The sequence below is a fragment of the Crocodylus porosus genome, unplaced genomic scaffold, assembly GCF_001723895.1.
Source record: "Crocodylus porosus isolate Cpor-Errol unplaced genomic scaffold, CroPor_comp1, whole genome shotgun sequence".
Taxonomy (NCBI): domain Eukaryota; kingdom Metazoa; phylum Chordata; order Crocodylia; family Crocodylidae; genus Crocodylus; species Crocodylus porosus.
Window position 1 is genome coordinate 85,174,982 of NW_017728906.1, and position 24,477 is coordinate 85,199,458.

The 24,477-nt window shown below is 42.4% G+C and overlaps 1 protein-coding gene across 1 annotated transcript in view; it reads right to left on the minus strand.

Moving 5' to 3' along the window:
• The window catches only part of AFF3 (AF4/FMR2 family member 3), a 590,786-nt gene that overhangs the window by 195,823 nt on the left and 370,486 nt on the right, over positions 1-24,477 (minus strand). Inside the window, exon 7 of the mRNA XM_019529497.1 lies at positions 19,296-19,347. Within this exon, the coding sequence (XP_019385042.1) occupies positions 19,296-19,347 (52 nt within the window). The remainder of the gene's footprint in view (positions 1-19,295; positions 19,348-24,477) is intronic.

Sequence of the window (24,477 nt, forward strand, 5' to 3'; positions counted from 1 at the left end):
TGTGGGGTGGGAGGGACTGTGTGGGAGGGGTGGGTTCCCCAGCTGCCAAACTGCATGGTGCACAGCCCCCCCGCAACAGGAACAGCCAGCAGCAGGCCGTCAGGGCACTCATGGCCTGCTGCTGGCAGAGACCCCCAGCGGCATGTGGCCTGAGACCCGGGGGCTCCATGTGTCATATGACATATGTTTCAACAGTTCAAAATGGGCCACCACAATGAGCACATCTTTTGGGCTATAGCTGCACAGACTACAGAGCAGAAGCACCAGAAGGCATTACAGCAGTGCCACATGAAGGCCAACTGTGCAGCCATGGCCCACTGGCAGCTGGCCCAGAGGTGCAGGAGGCTTTGCTACAGTGCCCATACCACACTACAGGTGGCCATGTGGTCCCCATCCAGGTCAGGCAGGTGTGTAGCCATAGGGCCGCAAGTCCAAGTGGGTGGAAGCTGTCACAGATGGCAGCAGGTCACAGTCAAACAGCAGCCCCCCCACTGCCAGATTGCTGCAGTGGGTAGAGGGTGCAGGGGCCACTCCAGGTTAGGGCTGCTTCAGCAGTTCAGCTGGCACAAGGGGTAGTGTCCCCAGATACCAACTGGCTGGGCCTCAGAAGATCCTGTCTATTTGTAACATTCAAAATACTGTGGACTCTAAGGCCCTCCTGGCTAACGAGTAGTCCCTATTATATGTGGGCTAATGGGCGAATGTTACAACAAAATACTTGGGACAACTAATGAAAAAAACAGGATAGGAGTGTCATGTGGGTCAAAGGGTCAAAACATGAAAATAAGTGTGCTGGGGGAGGGTGGGGAGCACTGAGCAGAATCCCTTGGGCCCCACCCACTGGTCCTCAAAGGCATCCAAGGAGCCAGTGGATACTGCCCACTGGTGCTTTGCCCAGAAACATGCACGGACATGTGAGAGGAAAGTGGCCCCACAGTCTCCAGGCACCTTCCCGGCCAGAGCCTCCTTCCTGGTCAAGTACAGGGCCTACTTGGTCAGGAGGAGGTTGACCAGAAGGTCCCGGGTTGGTGGGGCCATGGATGGGGTGACCAAAAACAAAAAGGTAGGGGGTAAAATTTGACCAGAACCTCAAGAGGAGTTTCCGGAGGTAGAAGTGGAGGGGCTGCAGCCTGGTGCACTCGAAGGTCATGTCCACCAGAATCTCCCTCTGCCTGCAGAAGGGGCAGGAGACTGGAGTGTCTGTGAAGCTCGCCACATACATGCCCGTGGCAACAGCTCCATGGAGAAGCCACCAGCTAAGGCACCCAGTGGCTTGTGGGATGGGGGGTGCCCCAGCCATACTCTTACTGAGCAGGTCCCACCACTTGGTGTCTGGGTGGGACGTGAGGGCAGCATTATGAACATTGGAGTGCATGAGCGTGTAGAGGTGGCAGCAATGGGTGGTGGAAAAGTGGACCAGTCTGATGTCCTTCAGCGAGCTCAGGTGGTAGATCTCAGAAGCTCCTGAGGGAAAGCAGCCCTGAGCTACTTGCCAGGGCAGCTTTTGATACTGCTGGGGCCAGCACAGGTGCATGTTCAGGATTTCCAGCACAAACTTGTGCCACTGCTATTTGAGCTGCTGCAAGCGCACGTGCCTGTATGTGTGGATGCACCCACTGTGTTTCTCACTGGTTAACTCTGGGCCTACTTCTTCTCCCCATTCTCTGCATAGCATGTCTAATTCTAACTCCAGCAAAAGCTTTGTTATCCAGCACCTATAGGGAATGGGGGGTGTCAGATAACAAAATATGCTGGTTAACTGAGAGGCCCGAACAGGCGTTTTTGCCTGTTTGGGCCTCTACTTCTCCCACCGCATCTGGGGCATCACCACCCCTCCTGCTGCATCGCTTTCCCTCCCACTGCATCGTCTACCCTCCCGCAGGCCCCAAGGGACAGGGAGGCGGGCCCCATGCAGACTATGTCCCGGGCATGGGGGCTTGGCAGCGCAGGCTGCTTTGCCCTGGGCTGTAGGGACTCAGCGAAACCAGAAGTGCTAGTTGTCCCTGGGGAACACCTGTGCCATGTGCGCTCTGGTGCATAGCAAATTACCCCTGGTGAGGTAAGAGAGGCTGGGACCAGCACTGGGCTACCCCCAGCAGCCTTACTTGGGGTCTTGCGGCCTCCTAGGGCTGTGCAGAGCCTGGCTGGCAGCCACAGAGCCCAGCTCCACTTTTGAACAGTGTATGCTGTCCATGCATGGGCTGCTCTGCTTTTTTTTGTCTGTGGGTTTTTTTGACCCCTCCAGGTGTTGGAAAAACCCTCCATACTTGCAGCACAGAGAACAACTGAATGTGTGGTATGTGGCAATGCAGACGTGTTTGCAGCTCCACATACTGCACAGCCATGCAGCCACAAGTACTATCCAAGAGTGAAGTAAATTATAGAGCTCAAATGAACTTGCAGACAGCAATGCCTCAATTAGTTTTCTTTGGCTGAAATTGAGCCGGATTATATTCAGTTGCATTAATTGCACCTGTAGACATGCTTTCTTTGGAGGTGCCTAATTCTCTCCATCAATTAGATAGGCCTTAGGTGTAGGAACTGTTAGCCCAAACCCCACAGTAGAAACACTTCAGAGTTGGCCTCAACACCTGATGAGGTACAAACTATAATGCATTTGTGTGCTACTATTGCATGCCAGAAGTAATTTCTTATACCTTATTACCACATTATAATGGCCTCTTAACAGCTAGACTAATCAAGAATTAATGAGGCACTAAAACATTTTAAGGAACAATGAAGGATTAAAAAAATTCCCTGGTATGTTTAATTTAAAAAGCAATTCATTTAACAGTCATAGCTCTCACTCACAGTCATGTAAAAAGTCTTGGTACTTAAAAAAAAAAAAAATCAGTTGCAATGTTTTATTCATTTATCAGTTATTTACTTAAGTGGGTCCCTCGCAGTAACTGAAAAACGGAGAGAATTCCAAATGGACTGAAACTCTATGAATACACGTCTGTCTGGCCTGGGGCCCACATTCCACTCCTTCATGTCAATCCACTTATAAACTCCCCTACTTAGAAGTTTAAAGCAAATTCATTTAAAGGTGAACTGCAAAACTAAAACAGAAGGGCAGTAAACCTAGATTAACATGATTATAAAATGAAGTTTTTGTTCCTTTTGAAACACCGTTGTTATTATTATATTCTTTCGCCAGGGCAGTCTCCCCTTTAATCAAAATAAAAAGTGATGAGGAGCCTGCCTGATTCTACACAATGTCAATCTTGGTGGTTGATTTATCTGAAGAAGGCAAGCACTTTCCAGTAACGAAATAGGTGGAAAATAAAAAGTAGAAATGACTCAGAATAACAGCATTTCATATAAAGGTTATGTTATGATTTTGTTGAACTGCAACTATGAAATAAAAGCTAAATTAAGCCCCCAAATATGTGCGAAATGTTTTTACCACTAGGCAATAGGGGAAAGTCAGTATAAAGAATGAATTTTAGCTTTTAACAGTTTCTCTGGCAAAATCATGGGGCAATGTTTTGGTTTTCTCAGGAAATTTGGAATGTGTCACTCTGTGATAGATATTACTACAATTATTAGGTCATAAACAGTCATTGAAATTAAATCAATTCCTAATGTAATGGAAAAACAAAAAGCACACTAATTTCTCATCCCTTTTTTATGAAATTATAGAGAAGACATACATGTTAAACTAATGCACCAACAAAAAGGCCAGTTGATTAAATAGGCTTACTTATCAATCATGCTAAAAATCTATATTAAAACCAGAAGGCAAGAACATCCATATCTGAGGCCAAAACTTTGTACTCATTTTGCCTTGCAATTAAAATTATGTGGCCAAACTAAGATGTAGAGGTACAGAGTTTAGGCACTTTATAAATCATTTGAAAGGCAGCTATTTACCCTGATAATTTGAAATCTAAACTAAAGTGACACGAGGAAGAAATACAAATGATGATTTGGAGGGTTAGTGGATTTGGAGAGAGGCTTAGAGGATTTGGAGGATGAAGTATGGCAGATAAAGGAGGGTAGAAGGAGTCAGGAAGAAATGACCTGTTAGAAACTGGATGGCGTCCAGAGTCCAAGCTGAGGTTTTTGGCGAGTTCAGTAACATCAGAAGGATGTATAGGTTGGTGCAGTTGCAAAGGAACTCTAAGGAGCTTGGGCTTCAAACTACTTCCACAGCTCTTCCCACTGGTGCTAAGCCATGCTGCAGAAGTGCACACATGTTTTCTGCAGCATTATATCACATGTCAAGCTACATTCCCATTTCTGTGGGCTTAAGTCCTTGTGTTTTTATTTGATTTTGTGCACAGCTATGTTCTACCTGGTCTCCTGACTACAGTTTGGTGGCCAGAATAGGGGAATAGGCTCCAGCAGCTTCCCAGACTATCAGGCATTAGGTAACTCAGCTGTGAGCCCACAATTGAGACATTACTTGCACCCTGCACATTCATTCTGTTCTCTGCTGGACACCAAAAACTTCAGTCTGAACTAATCTCTATGTGGTGAGTCTTTAAAATGATTGCAATGCATACTGACAATTCTCTTCAAAACAAACCCAGATTTCTGTGAGACTGGAGTGACTGACACATGCACACACAGAAACAAGACAATGTTTTCATTTTTCTCGGAGTATAAAAACGTGATGGCAAGAGCAGAAAGTATTTACTTTTCATCCAGGCACTAAAGATTTCAGGCTATCAAGGGTATTGGAAGCTCTGTTCATTTTATGTTGAATTCAAAGTTTATGTAACTACACTGAAGTTGAACCTAATTGACTAAGTCAATTAAAATAAATAAAAATAATTTTACAATGGAGGTATCCCTGGTATTTATATTCTTTACATAGTATCTGGGTATGCAGGTTGATAATTAGTTCTTTCAGCAGATGTGGTCATAGTGAATTATATACGGGTTGAAATTATCACTAGTCATTTGCAACTCTCAGCCAGTTACACATGCAGAACTCTCACTATCAGCATAAAAATTATTTGTATATATTACATATAATTAAAACACCTTTGGATCCTATTTACCCATCGAGTCACCTGTAAATGTTTCTTCTTGGTCATTCTATTGGCTTCTTGAGTTATGGAGCTGAAATATCTCCTGATTCTTATATATATTCCCCCATGGTAGAGACAACACAATCCTACTTTTGGCCCTATGAAGCTCCTTATGATAGCACACTCCTTAGGGGTGAGGTCACTGATACTGTCTCAAAGCAGAAGCTGGGAATTGTGCTATAAGAATGGCTCAGGGGAAGGTTTAACTCTCTAAAAGTCTATCTCCGCTCCTATTACAAGGAAACGTCTCTGGAGTGGAGGAAAGGACATCCATTTCTAGACAATGATGTTGATGACAATCAGTTTCCTGGCCTTCAAGATGAACTGAGACCATTTCCTCATTTACTGTGACCACATGTTGGGTTATTCCACTGTGGGAAGTAAAGGTTGCTGGGATGAATACCTTGAACTCTGTAGACAGACAGGGCCAAGAGGGAAAAAGCAAAACTTGTTTTTACCAAAATAAAATGGTGATCCTTCAGTTATGATTAGACAGCCTCTGGCTGAAAGCATTATGCTTAGTTACAATGATTTTTAGGGTCAAATTCTTAACATGTGATACAGTAGAATGAACCAAGTTTATTAAAAAACTGACAGAAACCTTTCTTCTGTGAGACTCTGCAGAATCTTAAATCATATAATTAATTACAGGTATTATAAAGATTTTTTCTGACAAGACTAAATGCACCGTAGAATTTATACTTATGCAGAAAATGTATATGATTTCTATGACTAGCCATGTTATTGAGCTTATTCCTAAATCCTTAAAGAACTCAGCCTTTAAATGATAACTCTGGACTGGACTGTTTAAGAGCTATTTATGAAGATGAGTATAGTTTTACTGCCTATGGTAATCTGATGTTCCATTACTTTAAATATAGTAAAAAGACCTGTGATCTCTTTTTCCTTGCAATTTTGGGCCTCTGTCTGAGTTATGTCTTATGCCTACATTGACATGTCTATTCTCTCTGGGATATACCCCACCAGGACTGCTCTGCAAACTGTGTTCTCTATAAATTGCATAATGATTGGCTATGCAATAAAGCATGCCCATATCTTCTTTTATTGGGAAATCTGTGGCAGCACTTGAGCTGATCCTGAACCTACTGTGAGAAAGAAAACTCATGATCAGTAATCAGAATTTTCATTTATAATTTCACTGAATCCTGACATAACAAAATCAATTGAAAATAAATGGGTTAAAAATCAGTTTTGTTTTAATGTTAGACATGGTTCTTTGACATCACATCTCAAGGTATATGTTTGAAGAAATGTTCAATGTAAAAGTGTGTGCTCATTTCCCTCTAGAGCTGACTACAAACAATACCATGAGAAATGGAATCTGTTGGAATGGCTCCTGACAAAAGACATAGTAAAGCTAATAATAAACCTAGTGTCTAGAGAAGTCATTTGTAATTGCACTATTTTGTCAACAAACAAACAAACAAAAAGTCTGTGTAACCATTGAGTTGTATTTTTTATAGAATGAGTTTGCCCTTGTCTTGGTCATTAATTGATTTTAGAAGTCTGCAAGCACAATCCTTTTAAATCTCATGGACATCCTTCATGATCCTAGCCTTTGGCCTGAGCCATCTATAGCTCTGATAGCTTCACTGTGTCACCTTCATGACTCTTCAGGTCTATCATCAGTTCCAAACTTCCAGCACATATATTCCTGCATCTCTTTTGGGAGATGTAGGTACTACTGCATATTAAATAAAGAATAGCATGCTTAATGCCACGGTACCTGGAAAAGTAATAGCTTTACTCTTAAAATATGGAAGGTATAATGATAAAATTGAAATATCCTTACCCTGAAGGCAGTCTCCAGTTGTAGCTCAGCAAATCAAAGAGCAGTAAACTTGCTTGTAATAACATCCTACCAAATCCAAAGAGTTATTTTTCCCACAGTTAAAAAACAGTTTCATACTCTACTGCATGTCACATCCAAGTCCAGAGATTAAGGCAAAAGAACTTCAGTAATTTGTCTAGCTAGATATGACAAATTTGTCTTGAAACTGCAAGCCAGCTACTTTTAAGTTTAAAAAAAAATTATTTAACTATTCATTGCTGAACAGCTGGTCTTTCAACAATGGTAAATAAATCTCCATTTCAGGTTTCAATATCTTACTGTGTTTCAGCGTACAGCAAGTGAAAAATCATCCACCAAGATTTAAAAGTCTTCTTTTAAGATGGTCACTTTGTGGGTAAGAAAGTAGTTTATTTAGATTTTCTTAACTTGGTCTTCATGATGTTAAAATAATTTAAGATCAAAGATAGAGAGCATCTGATTCAAAACCCTGTTATTTTTTAAATAAAAAAATAAAAAAACCCAACTATGTACCAAAAAAGTGGAAAACTAAGGATCCCCAAATTCCAGAATCTTTCCATTCCTGGCTGAGCTTTAGTGTTCAAATGTTAATAGGATGCCTGCAATAAAAAAAGGGGGAAAAAAAAAGAAAAAAATTGGCCTGTATTCAGGCTAAAGAGTCTGTGAAACAGACTTTTTCCATAGTATGACCTCAGTCTTAGGATTTCTCCCTTGAAAAAAGTCAGTTATTTTACTTGGCAGGTAGCCAGAGTTCTGTATCTCTCTCTCGTTCTCTCTTTCTTTCTCCCACTCTTCTACATGCACCTCATCTTTCTAGGAGCCCTTGTTTTAGCACAGATTCAAATTAAAGTCTTTCTTAACCTATAGTAATTGGTGTGGGGAAGAAAGTGTCAGCTTGTAATCATCAGCCTGAAGTACTGAAAAATTATCTTTATATTAGTTTCTCTAGTAGTAATGTTATTTAGGTTCATTTTATTTTTTTGCTTTAAACTTATTGAACAAAACAGCAGCATACAGTATATCACCAGTGACAGGGTACAAACTGTATATCAACCAGAACTGCACTGTACAGGAGAGGGTTTCAGGTTTCAGCCGGCATTCACCCAGAGTACAGCCTTTCCAAAACTGGTTGCCCAGGCAACAAGGAATCTCAACCAAGCAACAAAAAACATGTAAGAGTCTCAGCTTCAATTTATCATTTTCTTAAAAAAAAAAAAAGATTGTGCAATGTAGATCATGTATAGATTTCTGAAAGCAGGTCAGATAACACTTAGCTTTTTGTAGGTATTCACCTCTCCAGATTTTCCTGATATCTTTCCATTAACTGCCATGATACTTAGAACCAACACGATATTACCAGTAATTAATTAGCCTTTTGCAAATGAAAAAGCCCAAGGAAAACAGTGGATAAAAGATAAATACGCAGCTGGGCTGACATTGATGTGAACTGCCTCATGTAATACTGTATTTTAACTATTTAGATTGATCAGTTTTATTGCAAAAGACATAAATGAACACAAGGTTTACCCAAACCTGTCAAACTTTTTCTCATGGCCTTTGTCTAAAGTTATAAATAATGCTCAGCATTGGGGAAGCTTTTTGTACAGGACAAAGGATGCTGAAAAGCTTTGTTTAGAAGTTGTGGCTTCTCTTAAAATTTAATTACTCCCCCCTGCAGCTCTGTGTCAAGGTTGGCTTCAAAACAGGGGCAGCTTCCACTGATTTTAATTACATTCCTTTGTAGCGTGCATGGTAAAGGTGAATGGTAAAGGAGCAGTTCCTGGACATGGCGGGTGAGTGATCACTGTCATTTTATATACAAACCTATGCATTAGGTCCAATGATAAACAAGGCATTTGAAGCTGCTGATAAATTGTCTGTACTTGGAAAAACATGAGGGGTTGCAGGGCAAGAGGCTGGCAGGGGGATGGTCCAAAGAATTAAGAAAGCCTAATGTGATCCTACCCTTTCTGAATCAAACGCAAAGCTTCCCTTGTGTGCACTGGTGCTTCTATTCTCAATTCATATTTCTCAACTCTGGCCATTGTGAGATAAAATATATATTTTTTTCTGATTCATATACATGGGAAGCTGAATTCTGCCCCTTATCTAATAACACTTACAGCTGAGCACAGATTTGGTCCTCAGATCTTTGCTTCTAAAAATGCAGGTAGAAGACACCCTATTTATTTTCATAGACATATTTCCTATCTGAAGGTGATTTTTATTTTCCTTTGATTAGAATTTTTTTAACTGTGAGGTTCGAGGGGTAGACTGGAAAAAAATTCTCACCAGAAGACAAAATTAAGACCAAGAAACTATATTACTTCAACTCTTTCCTTGTCTCATGCATACACATGCTCTGTTACATGTTCAACTTCTGCCGCATACAGCTGTCATGTATTTATAACACTTATAAGATAAAAAATAATCAGAAATCATTTTATTGCTCTTTTTAATTTTACCTACGCCTGTAAGACAGATTCAGCCTTGACCTGAGCAAGACAAACTTCTTCGAAGACAGTGGATTTATAGAACTCAAAGAAAATGGCTTTGCTGGTATCAGCTTACAGTAGCTCTTTGTAGAATATCAGTATTGCAAAGTACACCACAAATCCCAAAAACTGTGCTAAAAAGAGGCCCAAGCCCTGCCAGGCACTGTATACGTAAGTATTGTAGCAAGTAGTAGTTTTGATACAGCCCACAAGCTAAGTTAGCATGGTATTCTGAGTAGGAAGTTACTGTGGACATGTAATTTTAAAATTAAAGGCTCTGTGTGTGTATTGAAGGTAATTCTTTAGTGAGCGGGGGAGGAAGAGGTTAGAGATGGAATTTTGTGTGAGAATGTGAAAGCTGAGGAATATATTTTTCAAAATCTGATCTGTCCTTGCTGGACTGGATGAACAGCCTAACTGAAATAAAATCTGGCACTATTCAAGGTTAGCTTTTCAAGTCAGGGTTGAAGTAAACAGGTGGAACAGTGCAGTGAAGCCAGCATTTTTCTTCTGCCAGCTACTTGGTTCATGGATAAATACCACACTCTAGCCTCCACAATTTTCAAGACCTCCATCAGGCTGAGAAACACTAGCTTCATTCATTATAAAAAAGTACATTTTTTTCTGTAGGGTCTCTGAGAAATACTTCTCTCAGGAATATCACAGGGATGTATTAAAAGTAATCAGCGATACAACACAATGGTATTTGGAAAAGAAACACATTCCCAGGAACAACAACGTGGCCATTTTAATACAAGTGGAATTTCATATAAATCACCTCTCTTCCTTCAAATTTAAACTCTTGGGATTGACTTAACTGAGACAAGGATTTCACTCTTGATCTTGCCCTTTAGGCAGTTTTGCTAGCCGCCTTCCAATTCATTCTTCAAAACTCATCTTGCTCATATTGTCAAGCAGGGGGTTCATAACATATTTCACTTGATGGTTTCCTCTTCTTCTGCCTGCATGCATTGTGACACACAGTTTGTAACCTTCTCTGGTTCACTGAGACAAAAGTGGAATCCTACTAATGGAAGTTTCAAGGTTACTAGCTTGTATTCCTCAACTGAGACATAAACATATGCATAGAAAAAGTATGGCTTGCTATGTAAATGTAATAATAATATATTGCACTTGTTAAGCACCTTTCAACTAAGGATCTCCAAGTATTTTATAAGCATTAATTTACCTCCATGCAATATTTCAACAGTAATTCCCATTTTGCATATAGGGAAAATGAGGTATAGAGAAGTGAAATTATTTGCTCATTCTCCTCCTTGCCACTTACGTCTTAATCATGGGAATAGCCTTCCTTCCTCCCTGCAAAGATCTTTTCTATCAGACAATACATCCAAAAAATAATTTGTACAACATATTATATATCAAAGTGTGTCCTAGACTCATCCAGTATATTTATTACCCGAGTCTTGTTTTAACCCATACTACCCATTCATTTCTTATATTGTTTCTGATTATTAATACCTAGCAGTTCCAGAAACCATACATTTTTTTCAAATCTTTGTAAAAATATTAATGAGCTGATCATCAATACAGTTTATTTATTATTTTAAACACAGTAAAACTGCAGTGGAAATTAACTAATGTGCACAAAGCCATGCAGCAATGTAGTGGTGGAGACACGGTTGCAACTTCCAACACTGTGCACAATCCCCTAGAAATGGTTGTGGGAGGCATAATAAATCTGGAATACTGAGCTATCTAACTGTGTGTTAAGTAAATGCACTGAGCTGTGGAGCTGTACACACAACACTGAATTAATTACATTCAGGGTAGGTAAAACTTTAATGGCCTGAATTAGAAATTAATCCAAACCAAAAACAGGTCCTAAAGAATATCACGGGGTACTTCCAAACTCATGTTCTGGGACCTTTGTATATTTATGTATATCTGAATTATTTAATATATTTTTTAGAATATGTGGGGTCTCATAGCTTTCAGCTGTTCTCTTCAGAATTTCTACATTTTGAACCTACAGAAGTCATAAAAAACACTGTATTTTAGTTTTTGGTAGATAAAAGTGAGTATTTTTAGCTACAAACTGCTAACATTGAAACAAAAATCAGACAAAAGCTGGGAATACAGTATTTGTACATTTTAAAAAATTGAGGAAAAACAGGCACTTTCTGTGAAAATATTCATTCAATTGAAAACTTTTTCTCCCATTCTAATCAATCAAACAATAGAAGACTTTGTTGGAATATTTTCAACCCGCTCTGAAATAGTTTCTGTGCCTTGCAAATGTTTCTAAGAGTTTCAAGAGGATTAAGGGAAAATTTTGGTCAAGTGATCCACAAACTGAACCCCTCCTAAAATGCCCTCCAAAAACCAGTTTATCAAAGTTCTCCCTGTTGTTTACACTATCAGCTTTTAATATCAATCCTTTAGAACCATTTTCTATAATTTTCCTGCAGGCTGATTCTTATAAAATTTGATAGAAGTTTTTCATAAAAACTGATGTCAAAATAGAGTCTTACATTGACTTTCTCCTGAGTTAGGGTAAGACACATACCATGCCATTTGTATCATATTTACTTAATGTTCCTCCTTTATCAATCTAAGTAAGCTCTTGTGAAATGAATCCCACCCCCTTATAATAAGTTCCTTAAGTGACAAATATTGTTACACCCAGAGTGAAGACATACAGAAACATATCCAGAGAACTAATGCATGCAGAAATAAGGTAGGCTTATTATAGTATTCTATTTATTAATGAAAAAAAATCCTCCAGGTGTCTATTGCTCTTGAAGTTTATTGATCTTGTCTTTGGTCAGATGTTCACAAGAAACCCAACCTAGTCATGTTAGTGTTTTTAAAGTCCTAAAATTTGCTGGATAGGAAGGGCTGATCTCTTGAGGGAGACTTCTTGTAAGCATTCAGCTCAAGAGGGACTCTGCCTGATTCAGGAGGACAATAAACCTATCCCTTTGAAGCTCTGTAAATTATGTCTGGATGGTAGCAGTAGATCTAGACAAAAGGATGAGTGAACAGCCAATATAGTTGGTTTGCATGCGTGGCTTGTAACGTGCTGAAAATGACATATTTTTATGAAAAAAAACAACAACTTGTTTCTCCAGTCTTTCTTTCTGTCATTTTCTTATCAACACCGATATGACTTGTTCTGGGTGCTCTGCTTTGTTCTGTCTTTTTAAAACAAGTGTCCCTTAAGGCTCTCGGCAGTTTTTTTCCACCTAGTCTCAGAAATTCCACTTGGATTGATACCAGCAGACCCCTTTAATGTACCTACTGTGCTCTTTTGAAATGTTTCACACTACCAATATTTTTTTCAAACAGTGCCTAGCAATCTTTATCTCAAGGACTCTGTACATGTTTTTCCCAAAGATTCATTCTCCCTTGTACTCCTATAACTAAACACTTTGTAAAAGCCATCAAATCAGATTCCTCATCCTTCCTGCAGTTTTCTCTCAACCTGGGGGTGCCAGTACACATGCAGGCAGGCTGCTGCAACTCATTATAATTACAGTGTGTTGGAGCAGACTCAGTTAATTGAGTCTTCTGGAGTGTGCTAATTAGCATGCTCCAGCAGCCTTCCTGTATCAGAGTCCCTGTACTTCAAAATGGTAGCAGGGGCATTTTAAGTTCATTTGATGAGCTTTAATTAAAGCACCCCAATGCCATTTTGAAATGCAGGAATGCTGATACATGAGACACTGTGGGCACCTCACTTAGAGCAGCTCTCAGAGCTGCTCTAATTAAAGCGACTCCTCCCCCACCCCTCAGAGCATGTGTAAAAATGCTTTGAGTTCTGATGCGATGGCTGGTTTCCTTTACAAAATTCCCCTACCAGTTGCACAATGACTTGGATGACATTGTGTGACTAATTAAAGACAAATTAATCTGAAGGTAATAAAACAGATTGGTGCCCTCCCAAGTACATGTGTGTCTGCATCTATACCAAGGGATAATGGTGCCTCCGTGTATTCTTCTCCGTGCATTTTTTAATAGCAGAGGCAAGCTGGTACATGTCAAGTTTTAAAAAATGTCACTGTTCAGAAGTACCATACATATTCGATTAGAAGACAAGGTTTTTCCCCCCATTTAATATGAGGCAAAAGGTCCTTGCCTTACAATTAAGGATGAGACAGTGAGGGGGGGGGGACAGAGGCAGGTAGTAAGTTGCTGTGGTTCCAGTCCCAGTTGCTGAGGCTCCAGACCTGGGGTTGGGACTGGAGCGGGAGCTGAAACCACAGCTGGAGCCACACCTACCACTTGCTCCCCTGCCTCTGTATGCATTGCCACACCTTCCCTACAGCCCCCAGTATTGCCCCCTATGCTGCTTTTCCCTCTATCTCCCCCTCTGCCACAGTCATTTTTTACCTTTGCTCCATGCTGGCAGGCTCTATCCCTGCTGCAGGCCAGGGCATGGAGCATGGCTCCAGCCTGGCCCCATAGCAGTGGCATGGAGCTGGCACTGCTGTTCCTGTCCAGCCCCATAGCAGCAGTGCTGGCTCCCCACCACTACTGCTATGGGGCCAGGCTGAAACAGCAGCGCCAGTGGTGTGCTGCTGCTACAGGGTGGGCTGAAGCCATGCTTCATGCTCCATGCTGTAGCAGGCACAGAGCCTGCCAGTGCAGAGTAAAGTAAGTGGGGGAGAGTTGAGGGGCAGGCAGGGAGGGGGGAGTCTTCAGGGGATATGGGATGAAGGGAGGCAGGAACCTGAGGCTGCAGGTGGCAGAAGAAGCATGGAGAGGGGAGGAGGGAGGAACAAGGGAAGAAGGAATTGGGGCAGCCTGAGGCTGTGTTGGTGGTGGGAAGCAGGCACAATGGGGGGTAGTTGGGGGAGCAGACAGCAAGCTGTCTACTTTTCTCACTGCATGCCCCACTGCTTCCACACTGCCTGCCCCCTATCTCCTGCCCCCAATGTCCCTCCCACTACTTGCCCCATTGCTTGTTGCCAGCCCTACCACATACCCCCCACTGTCTTCCCCACTGTCTGTCCCCCACTGAATACCCCATTACTGCTCCCCTGCAGTAGTGGTGGAGGGGACTTGGGGATGATCCTCCAATAGTTAGATTCCATGTACAGAAAATTGTAATAAATTTAGAAATTTTATGTCTGTATAATCTAATTACTGGGGGTTGTTTAACATTCAGGGCCGTCTTGTATTTGAGTACATACAGTATCTAAGATCTGGTGATACAAGCTGACACTGGACGATTGGTTTAGTATTGGTCTAAATCAGGAGAACTTCCCTGATAGCCAACAAGTAATACTGATGCAAAATCAATGCAGCAAGATAAAATCAAACACTCTGTACCTCTGTGCTCACTGATTTTATATTTATTTCACTGAAAGACTTTAGCATTCCATTTTCTATTAGAAAATTTGAACTTACTATATCATTTGATGGTTTTGCTTTCCCTTCTGCCATCTCTTCTATCCTTCCCTGTTATTTTGGTTTACAGTTGGTGTGCATTTGGTAGTGCTTTCTCTGTCTTTCACTGTTTTTCTTTTCATAGAATCACAGAAATTAAGGCTGGAAGGGACCTTGAAAGATCATTGAATTCAATGCCTCTGCTCTGGGCAGGAATACTGCTGAGATCAAATGATCCCAGCAAGGTGTCTGCCCTGTCTCCTCTTCAAGACTTCCAGGGGTGGGGACTGTACCACCTCCTTGGGAAGTCTATTCCAGATTCTGGTCAAACCTTACCATAAAGAAGTTCTTCCTTACATCCAACCTGAAGCCATCCTCTAACAGTTTATGGCCATTGCTCCTTGTCCTCCCCTGGGCACCCTAGTGAACAGTTTTTCTCTCAGCTCCCAATATTCATCCCTTACATACTTACAGGTGGCCACCAAGTCCCCCCCCCAGTCTTCTCTTTCCTAGGCTGAACAGTCCCAGATCACTTAGTTTTTCCTCATAAGGTTTGTCCTCCAGGCTCTTAATCACTCTTGTGGCCCTTCTCTGGACCCTTTCAAGATTCTCCATGTGTTTTTTGAAGTGCGGCGTCCAGAACTGGACACTGTGCTCCAGCTGGGGTCTCACCAGCACCAAGAACAGAGGAAGTATCACTTTCTTAGATCTGCTTGCAACTATTCATACATTGTTAGGGGCTGGAAGGGACCTTGCAGATCATTGGGTCCAGCCCCCCTGCTTTAGGCAGGAAGACAACTGGGGTTATGTGACCCCAGTGAGGTGACTGTTTGTTTTCTCTTGAAAACCTCCACCTCTGGATGGAGTTTATTCCAGTCTGGACACCCTGACTGTGAAGGAGTTTTTCCTGGTGTTAAGCGGGAAGTAGCCTTCCAGGAGTTTGTATCCATTGGTCCTGGTCTTCCCCCAGGGTGCCCTAGTGAACAGTTGTTCACCAAGCTCCTGGTGCACTCCTCTGATATAGCAATAAGCCACTATCAAGTCCCCCCTCAACCTTCTCTTCTTTAGGCTAAAGAGGCCCAGGTCCCTCAGCCTTTCCTCGTATGGCTTGCCTTGCAAGTCCCTGATCATACGGATGGCTCTTTTATGGACCCTCTCAAGTTCTTCCATTTCCTTATTGAAGTGCAGCACCCAGAACTGGACGCAGTACTCCAACGGCAGTCTCACCAGTGCTGAGTACAGTATCACTTCCTTAGTTTTACACGAGATGCATCAGTTGATACATGCCAGTGTGTTATTTGCCCTGGTGGCCACTGCATTGCACTGACAGGTCATATTCATGCAATGGTCAGTCATTACCCCTAGGTCCCTTTCGGCAATGGTGCAAGTCAAGCTGTTACTACCGAGCCTGTATGTATGTTGAGGGTTGTTTGCCCCTAGATGGAGCGCCTTACACTTGGAAGTGTTAAACTTCATCAAGTTCCAGTCTACCCAACTCTCAAGCCTGTCCAGGTCCACCTGTATCTGCGATCTATCTTCTGGCATGACCACACTGCACCATAACTTGGCCCGTTAGCTTTTCATTCCCCCATCCAAATCATGGATAAAGATGTTGAAAAGCACCAGTCCATGCACGGATCACTGAGGGACACCACTGGCCACTTCATGCCAGGATGATGCAGATCCATTAATGAGAATGCTCTGAGTCCTACCCTGTAGCCAGTTTCCCACCCACTGAACCATTGAGTAGCTAAGCTCACAATCTTTCAGTTTTCCCACAAAGATATCGTGGGATATTAGATAAAAAGCCTTCTGGAAGTCTAGGTGTATAACGTCTACCTCGTCTCCCATGTCCAGGTGGTGAGAGACCTGACTGTAGAAGGAGATGAGATTGGTAAGACAAGACCGATGCACGACAAAGCCATGCTGGCTGTTGTTCAGAATCTTACCTTCTGCAAGTGTATCGCACATAGATTCTTTAATGAACTCTTCCAGGATTTTCCCTGGGATAGAGGTTAGGTTGACTGGCCTATAGTTGCCTGGGTCCTCCATCTTCTTCTTCTTGAAGATGGGCACAATGTTAGCCCTCTTCCAATCCTCAGGGATTTCTCCTGTGTGCCACGAATTCTGAAAGAGCTTTGCCAGGGGTTCTGCAGGGACCTCAGCCAGCTCCTTCAGCACTCTCACATTAAGTCATTCCGGTCCTGCTGACTTAAAAATGTCTAGCTTTTCTAGTTGGTATTGCACTCACTCAGCATCCACAGTGGGGAGGCTGTCAGTCCTGGCACATCCCCTATAAGCCTTATCTTGCTTGACTTTCCCCTTCATCCAGTGAAATACTGAAGCAAAGCGGGCATTCAGGAGTTCAGTTTTTTCCTGAATGTTGGTTACCAGGTGTCCCGAGGTGTTAAGCAGGGGTCCCACACTTCCATTTGTTTTCCTTCTACTGCATACACATCTAAAGAAGGACTTCTTATTGTCCTTGACTCCTGTAGCTAACCTAAACTCTGTTGCTGCCTTGGCTTTCCTGATCATCTCCCTACAGCTATTGCATCAGCTAATGCATCCCAGTATGCTATTAGCTCTGTTGACTACAGCTTTGCACTCTGGCGGTTCATGTTCACTCTGTGATCAACCATAACTCCGAGATCCCTTTCAGCCATCATGCTGGCCGGGGCATCTCCTCATAACCCACATTCACGTCGCTTGTTACTTCTTCCCAGATGAAGCACTCTGCATTTATTTTTATCGGATTGCAGAGAACTGCATTCTCTTCCTTTTTCTGTACATCACTCCACCTTGTTTCTCTTTCTTCTTCTTTTTTGACATTATGTCTGCTCCCCCAAGTTCTTCCTTCTTCATCTCTTTTTCATACCAACCATCTCCCTATATACAGTGGTGTCCATTTCTTAACAATTACCAGTCTCTTCTAAATATAAACATCAGAACCTGGTGTGTGATAAATGTTGGCCAATGGTAACAATTTAAAGGTGACCACTGCAAATAGTTAGTAGTGCCATAGTTCATAGAGTGTGTAGTCTTCCAATAGGATTCACACAAGCTGCTCATTAAATAAGGTATATTCATTGTAAATACAGGGTTCACACAGTGGTCCCATGAACTAAGTAAAGCCCAGTGATGACATCATGTCACTAAAGTCATAAACAAATGAAGGATTTCTCCATGCAAACAATTTTGAGAATTTTTCTGATATTTTTTAAAGAAGAAAAGAACCTTTCTTCTTTTCCCTCTGGAATAAACTACTGCCTGATACCAAGATCATCTTATAGGATAGTGACTTGCTTATGTTTTGCGTATTACTAAATATCAGCAAAAATAAATGTGTTCATTTCTCCTTAATACCTCCAGATGGCATTAAAACTCTTCTCCTTTAGGTCTTTATTGCAATATAATTTAAAAAAATGTAATTATTGGAAGCATTCTGTACCAAAGTATACTACCAACCACTCCCAACAGTCATATTATCAGAAAGCGTAAGGATGCTAGTACTTAATTTAATATGTTTGGCTAAATATGCTAACATACTGTAATTACATTCTACAGAACAATCTGGAGGACATGACATTTCCTAGACCTAGATCATGTCAAATCTTTTCTTAGGTTTATATTCAGACGATTTTAAATGCCTTTCAATAGAAAAAACAAAAATATTCAAGAATAAATTACCCTTTTTTTACCTTCTTCTGTGACTATTTTTTGCTGCGTAACAAATTATAGCATCTTGCAAGGTTTGTATAGTATAGCACTAAGAATCTAAATAATGGGGAATAGAGGACATAAATTGCAAACAAGATGCACTCTTAACTTTACATGCCTGCAGTCCTATAAGAACTTTTCCCTTCTAATGGGATAAAAAGAGTGAAAGATTTTGTGGAAACTCAAGCCTCTCCTGATTCATATGAGTTACTTATTTGTATTTTTGTTTTGTTTTGGGCAGAAGTTGGTTTATTCTGATAGTTTATTTTGATGATGGTAAAACAGTTCAGTCCTTCATATGTTGAGGAACAAAAAAAGGTAAAACCCTCCACTGTTGCATTCAAGTGCAGGTGAACTGATATATTACAAGTGCCCATTTCTCTCTTTCTCTGATTCTTTTGTTAATTTAAAAACATCAACAAAATCATGAGAGACTAGAGATAGCTGTAATTGGATTTCAAGTAATTCAGAGATGAAGCTGCAGACTGCAGTCTTTTAAAATTACATCAGTACATCAAAGGCATATGTGACATGATATCTTTTAGCAAGTGTGACAAACTCCTGAAGCATTAAGGTAATGTTGAACCTCTGGCTCTAAAGGCCACCCTCCCGCACACCACAAAATCATTTAATATTCATTCAGCTCGATACACAGCCATCTCACTTATTAAGATCTCTCAGGTTAAAGATGCAAATGTTTTATGAACAATTAATGAATCATGACTAAAAAGCATTTTTAAGAATAACATCAGTGAAAGAGCTTCAACTTAATGAAAGCAAACAAAAACTATTTTGCATGACAAAGCAGATAAAAGCATAGTAGTCATCTCTGATTAGAAACAAAAACTGACTTACGATGTATGAGATGCACTATTTTCTGGACTCTTTGGCTCAACATCACTTTTCCCTTGAAAAAGAAGAAAATGGGTGAATAAGGAAATCTTTTTGATTTGACATTCCATCTCATTTTCATGCTTATATTTAATACTTTCTGAATATGCAGAAGAATGCTTCCTAAGTAATCATGTGTCAAGTAGCTAGGGCATTACAGAAACAATTGCAAACATTGAATCAACCACAACATGACTTTTCATGGCTCTTATTTTTGCTTAGGAAATTTCAGCCCAATCAGGTCCTCAGTAAGAAGGCAGAAAATGCAGTAGGAGTGGCTGCTTAGAGGACAGAACACTTTGGACTGTGAAATGGGATGTGGAAGTCCACAAAGGAATCAAATACGTTTAACTGCTATGTTAGATGTCTAAGTCTGTTATTTGGATTTTCAAAATCCCCACACATTTTCTGCTGATTGCCTGAACGTGGTTTCCCTTGGCACCTAAGCACTTGTCTACACCACGTCAGAGGTAGACTCTGGGGAGAACAGGACTGAACTCACCCAAGTCTGATGATGCACACTACAGCGGAAACTTCACAGTGAAGCTGCTCTGGTCTTGTCCTATTATCAACAGGCCAAGGGTCCCAAAGCAGCTGAGATGCTAAGTACCTAAATCCAGGCAGTATTCATAAACCAAATATTCCTCAATTCATTTTCCTGCAGAAGCCTATGTGTTAGGTGGTTTCAGAAAATGGCTTCTGGATCAACCAGGAGGAAAAGGGGTCAGAGCAAATAATGTTGCAACCAGGGTTATAGGATATTCATCTTGGGGGCACAGTAGAACAGCTTCATGGAAGAGACTGAGATAGACCTACATCAGAATGCCATACATTCACCTATGCTTCAGTAGTTAGAGCACTCTGCTGGGAAATGGATGATACAGATTCAGATCTCTGTCCCAAATCAAGCAGAATGGAGATTCAAGCCTTAGTCTCCCACATCCCAGATGAAGGCTGTAACCACTAGGCAATAAATTTCTGGCATTTTGGTGGTAGAGGACTCCAGGTTGTTGGGGTTTTTTTTTTGTCACCTAGAGCTGATGTAGCTTAGACACCTAACTCCAGGAGGGGATTGGGGCAGGATGCTTAGTGCACCTGCACTTTTAAGAGGAGAAGCTGCCTGAGAGGCAGCTTCCAGGTGGTGTGGAGGGGAAGGGAGTGGGAGAGAGCAGAGCCTGAGCCAAATAACCCCAAAGCCTGAATGGGTCAGGCAGTATAGCCCTGAGAGCCATGAGGAGATGGGCTCCAGTTAGCAGGACTCCTGAATGACTCAGGAATTTGGGAAGCTACTCCGCAGGCCTGAGAGCAAGGGAACATTATTCAGGCAGATAGAGAAGGGTTTTTTGGCAGTCAAATGGCCTTTATTTGATGCTGGTACTCTTTTTTGAGATGCAAGCCTTGAGCCCCACTGCAGACAGGCTCAAGATCTACTCAGTGAGCCAGTAGCTCAGAGGGGAGCAGTGAGTTAGGTTAGATGGTCCACCAATCCAGGGAGTGGCCAAGCATGGGACTAGGAGGCCCAGGAGTCAGGGAGTGGCCGAGCGTGGAACCAAGGGGCAGGGGAGTCAGGGAGTGGCCAAGCATGGAGCCAGAGGGCCATGGAACCCAGGGAGGCACTAAGCATGGGACCAGGGGGTCCAGGAGCCCAGAGAGAGAGGGCTGAGTGACTCAGAGGGTCTGAGAATCCAGGGAGGGGCTAAGTGTGGAAGGAACATCAGGAATGATAACACCTGTGAGGCTTGGGGCATGGTGTAGGGGCAGATGGAGCCATACAATTGGCCCTTATGGCAACAGTTGCCTAGGAGGGGTACAGACAGGCCAAGCGGGCCCATTTATCCTGGGTACTGAGTAGATACTAGTGGGGTCTGGGAGGGACCAGTTGATGATTCAGAGGAATAAAGCTCAATCTAAAGCCCAGGGGCAGCCTCCCTGCCCTAATCTTTATTAAAAACATTGCATGGCAGGCAAGTCATCAAAGGGGGCTATCTTAGAACTGGAGCCTGCCAGGAGCCATTCGACCCTAGGTGGTGTCACGGCCATCCCTAGGTTCAGGTCCTGCTACAAGAATTTTAGATGTTTAAATCCTTGAGAAAGGTGAGTGGGCCCTAAACCTTGCCCCTCATAAGTAATTCCTACTGGCTAGTTTAAGAGGCAGTCGGCACAGTGTGTTGGCCTTTATGGATCCCATTCTTAGGAGCCTAACTCTCCCTGTGGCTTGTACAGGAAGTGCAAGCAGCTATCTCAGGGCTATGGATTCCCCTAAGTACTAGGTTATGTAAAAACAAAATACTCTAATGGTCAGCCTGAGACCCCGCTTCGGTTCTAACCCTTAGTTACTGTGAGTCTGAAGCAAAGATCAAACTGGAAAGCATCCCACTCTCTACCACCAAAAACCAAACCAAAACAACCACATCTCCTCCTCAGATAACCCAAGCTGGGTCCATCATCTTTGTAGTAAACATTCTGTCTTCTGAATAACCTGCAGGAGACAAGTCTTAGTATTAGACTTGCCCCAGCTCAAAGGGGATTGTGCATAGAACATGGCCATATTTTCCTACCCAGAATTCAAAGCTGGGGCATTGCAGATCTTAGTATTCTTTTGCTGGTTTTCCTCTTGGGAGTTAGGGTGAGGTGGGGAAAAGGCAGAGAGGAGCATGGAGTAAGTACATGTGTGGCTACTTGTTCCTGTCCTTCAGGAACTGCCCTGTCACATTGCCAAGTCCACCTCCTCCCAGGGTGATGGTCACACAGGCTGCCACTTATGAAGAAGGCAGTACCATGAGGTAGCCATTAAGGTGGAATAATACTGGTTTGAACACCTTCAGTGAGCTGATATATTTTTATTGGTATTGCATAGGGATGTGAAAGGTTAAATGTTTAAATGACAATGCATATTTATATGCTGGTTAATGTTTAGCATGGGGTGTGATCTGGCAGGGAAGGGAAGTGGTGCAGTGCCTCAGGAACAGGAAGGTGGCAGGGCAGGCAGGAGTGGGGCAGAGCAAGAAGGAGAGAAGAGAATGGGAGGGGAGAGCAGGGGTAGTACCCATAGCCTATGAAGAGACTGGTAATTGTTAAGAAATGGACACCACTGTATATAGGGAGATGGTTGGTATGAAAAGAGTAAAAGGAGTGTCTTAATAAATCATCATTTAAGCAATCAGCTGGTCATTCATAGATGCTGGGAAGCCTGCTGGAGGGAGACAGCAAGCTACTTAACGTCTAAACCCATGCCCAACCCATATTGCCTGCTCCTTCCGTCCCAGCACACTAATGGCTGCAGTGGGCTAGGAAAGCCTCTCACCTGCTGCTGCCACCCATGACTTCATGTGGGCTGTGTTGTCTGAGAGGGCTTGGCAGTGCCTCCTCTCCTCTTCCCCATCAAAGGCCCTGGGCAGGAGCTCCCTGCAGCAGCTATGTCCAAGTGAGTCCATGTGTGGCCCCTGACTCTCCTTGCTGCTGCAGGCTGGGACTAGATATGTGTTATTGGTTAACTGTTTAACTGATATAATTAGAGGAGGTTAAGTAGATAATTTTTTTAACAATATTTACATCCCTAATATTGCACGTTCTTGCAATACCAGTAAAAATATACCATTCACAACTGGAGTAAAAAATATTGTCCATAATTGGAGTGCAAAATAATAAACAACTGGCCAGCTATTTGTTCATAATTAGGCACTGAAATGCTGCTTACATGTAGCTTGTGATAGTTTAAGATTAGGAGACATAGGGTGCAGACGGAAGTGGCATTTTTTGCGTGATTTGGCCCCTGAAAGTGTTCTACAGCTGTGATGTAACACATGTGTATGGCTGCAGAGTGCTTTTAAAATGGGCAATCTCATGAAAAATGAATCCTTGTCAAACCAGATATTAGATTAAAGCACTCTGATTTAGAGTGCCTTAGAGAACTTCTGTTCCCTTGAGGGTTCATTTTTCATGCAGGGGTGGGGGCTGTCAGCAGGGAGAAAGGAAGAAGGGAGCAGCATGGAGCTGCTGGCCAGGCTTGATGGGGAAGGGAGGAGGTGGTACAGGAGCTGGGGCCTACCTCACTTTGCAGGCCCCAGCTTCAGCTACCCAGCTGGGGAATTGTGCAGAGCAGGGTCGGATCCAGGAGGCAAGGGGGCTCCATACCACCCTGTTCTCCCCTTCCCCTTCCCCCAGCCCACCCGACCCAACCCCTCACCCCCCAGCTCCAGTTGGGTTTCTTGAGAGCGGCTTGAGCCTGGCCTGAGCTGGGCCTGAATGTCTGTAGGCACCCGGGGAGGCTTAATGCGACTATCTTACTGATAGGATATATTTTCTTTCATTACATTTTAATGAGTTTTTCAAACCAAAATCCCTTTATGTTCTCTCTCTCTTTTTTTTTTTTGGTCCAGTTGTTTGATTGCCTGACTCACAGGCTGCTGGACACCAAGGACAATTTCTAAATAATTTCAGTGGCCTTTGGATCAGGCCCCAAGACATTATATAGGCTTTAGCATTACATGTTACTTTACTATTACTAGGGATCCTGGTTTTCTCTGATTAAAAAAAAATTCCCAATTTTTGGTTAAAAAAGTAACACCAAATCCACATTTTTTGTGATTAAAATGAAACACCACTTACTAGTCTGGAGGTGGAGGAGGACTTCATGGAAATGTTGCTTACCCTTCTGAGATCAGACTAGCAAAACTTGGCGTAGCAAAATGAGGGCAGAGGGATGATTATGACTGCTGCCCATAAAAAAACAGCAGGGAAGTAAATCATGAGAAATCCTAGCAACTAGATGCATTAGATTCTGGAATAATCTTCCATTCCAAGTTGTCTGGGTAAAAAACTCTTCTGGTTTTATGAAGAAGCTCAATCAGTTTATTAAAGGGTTTATATAACCTGGCTACCTGCAATAGCGGGGGATTTGACGTGATGACCCAGTTCTTTGCTTCTATGTTGTTTTTTTTAGCAACAATCGGCCTTGAAATTTTGGGTAACCCTGTGCCGATATTTCAGAACAAATACTATTTCATAGTTTCATAGTTAGTAGGGTTGGAAGGGACCTGAGCAGATCATCAAGTCCGACCCCCTACCATGGCAGGAAAGAGTACTGGGCTCTAACGACCCGGGCAAGGTGTACATCTAGCCTCCTCTTAAAGACCCCCAGGGTAGG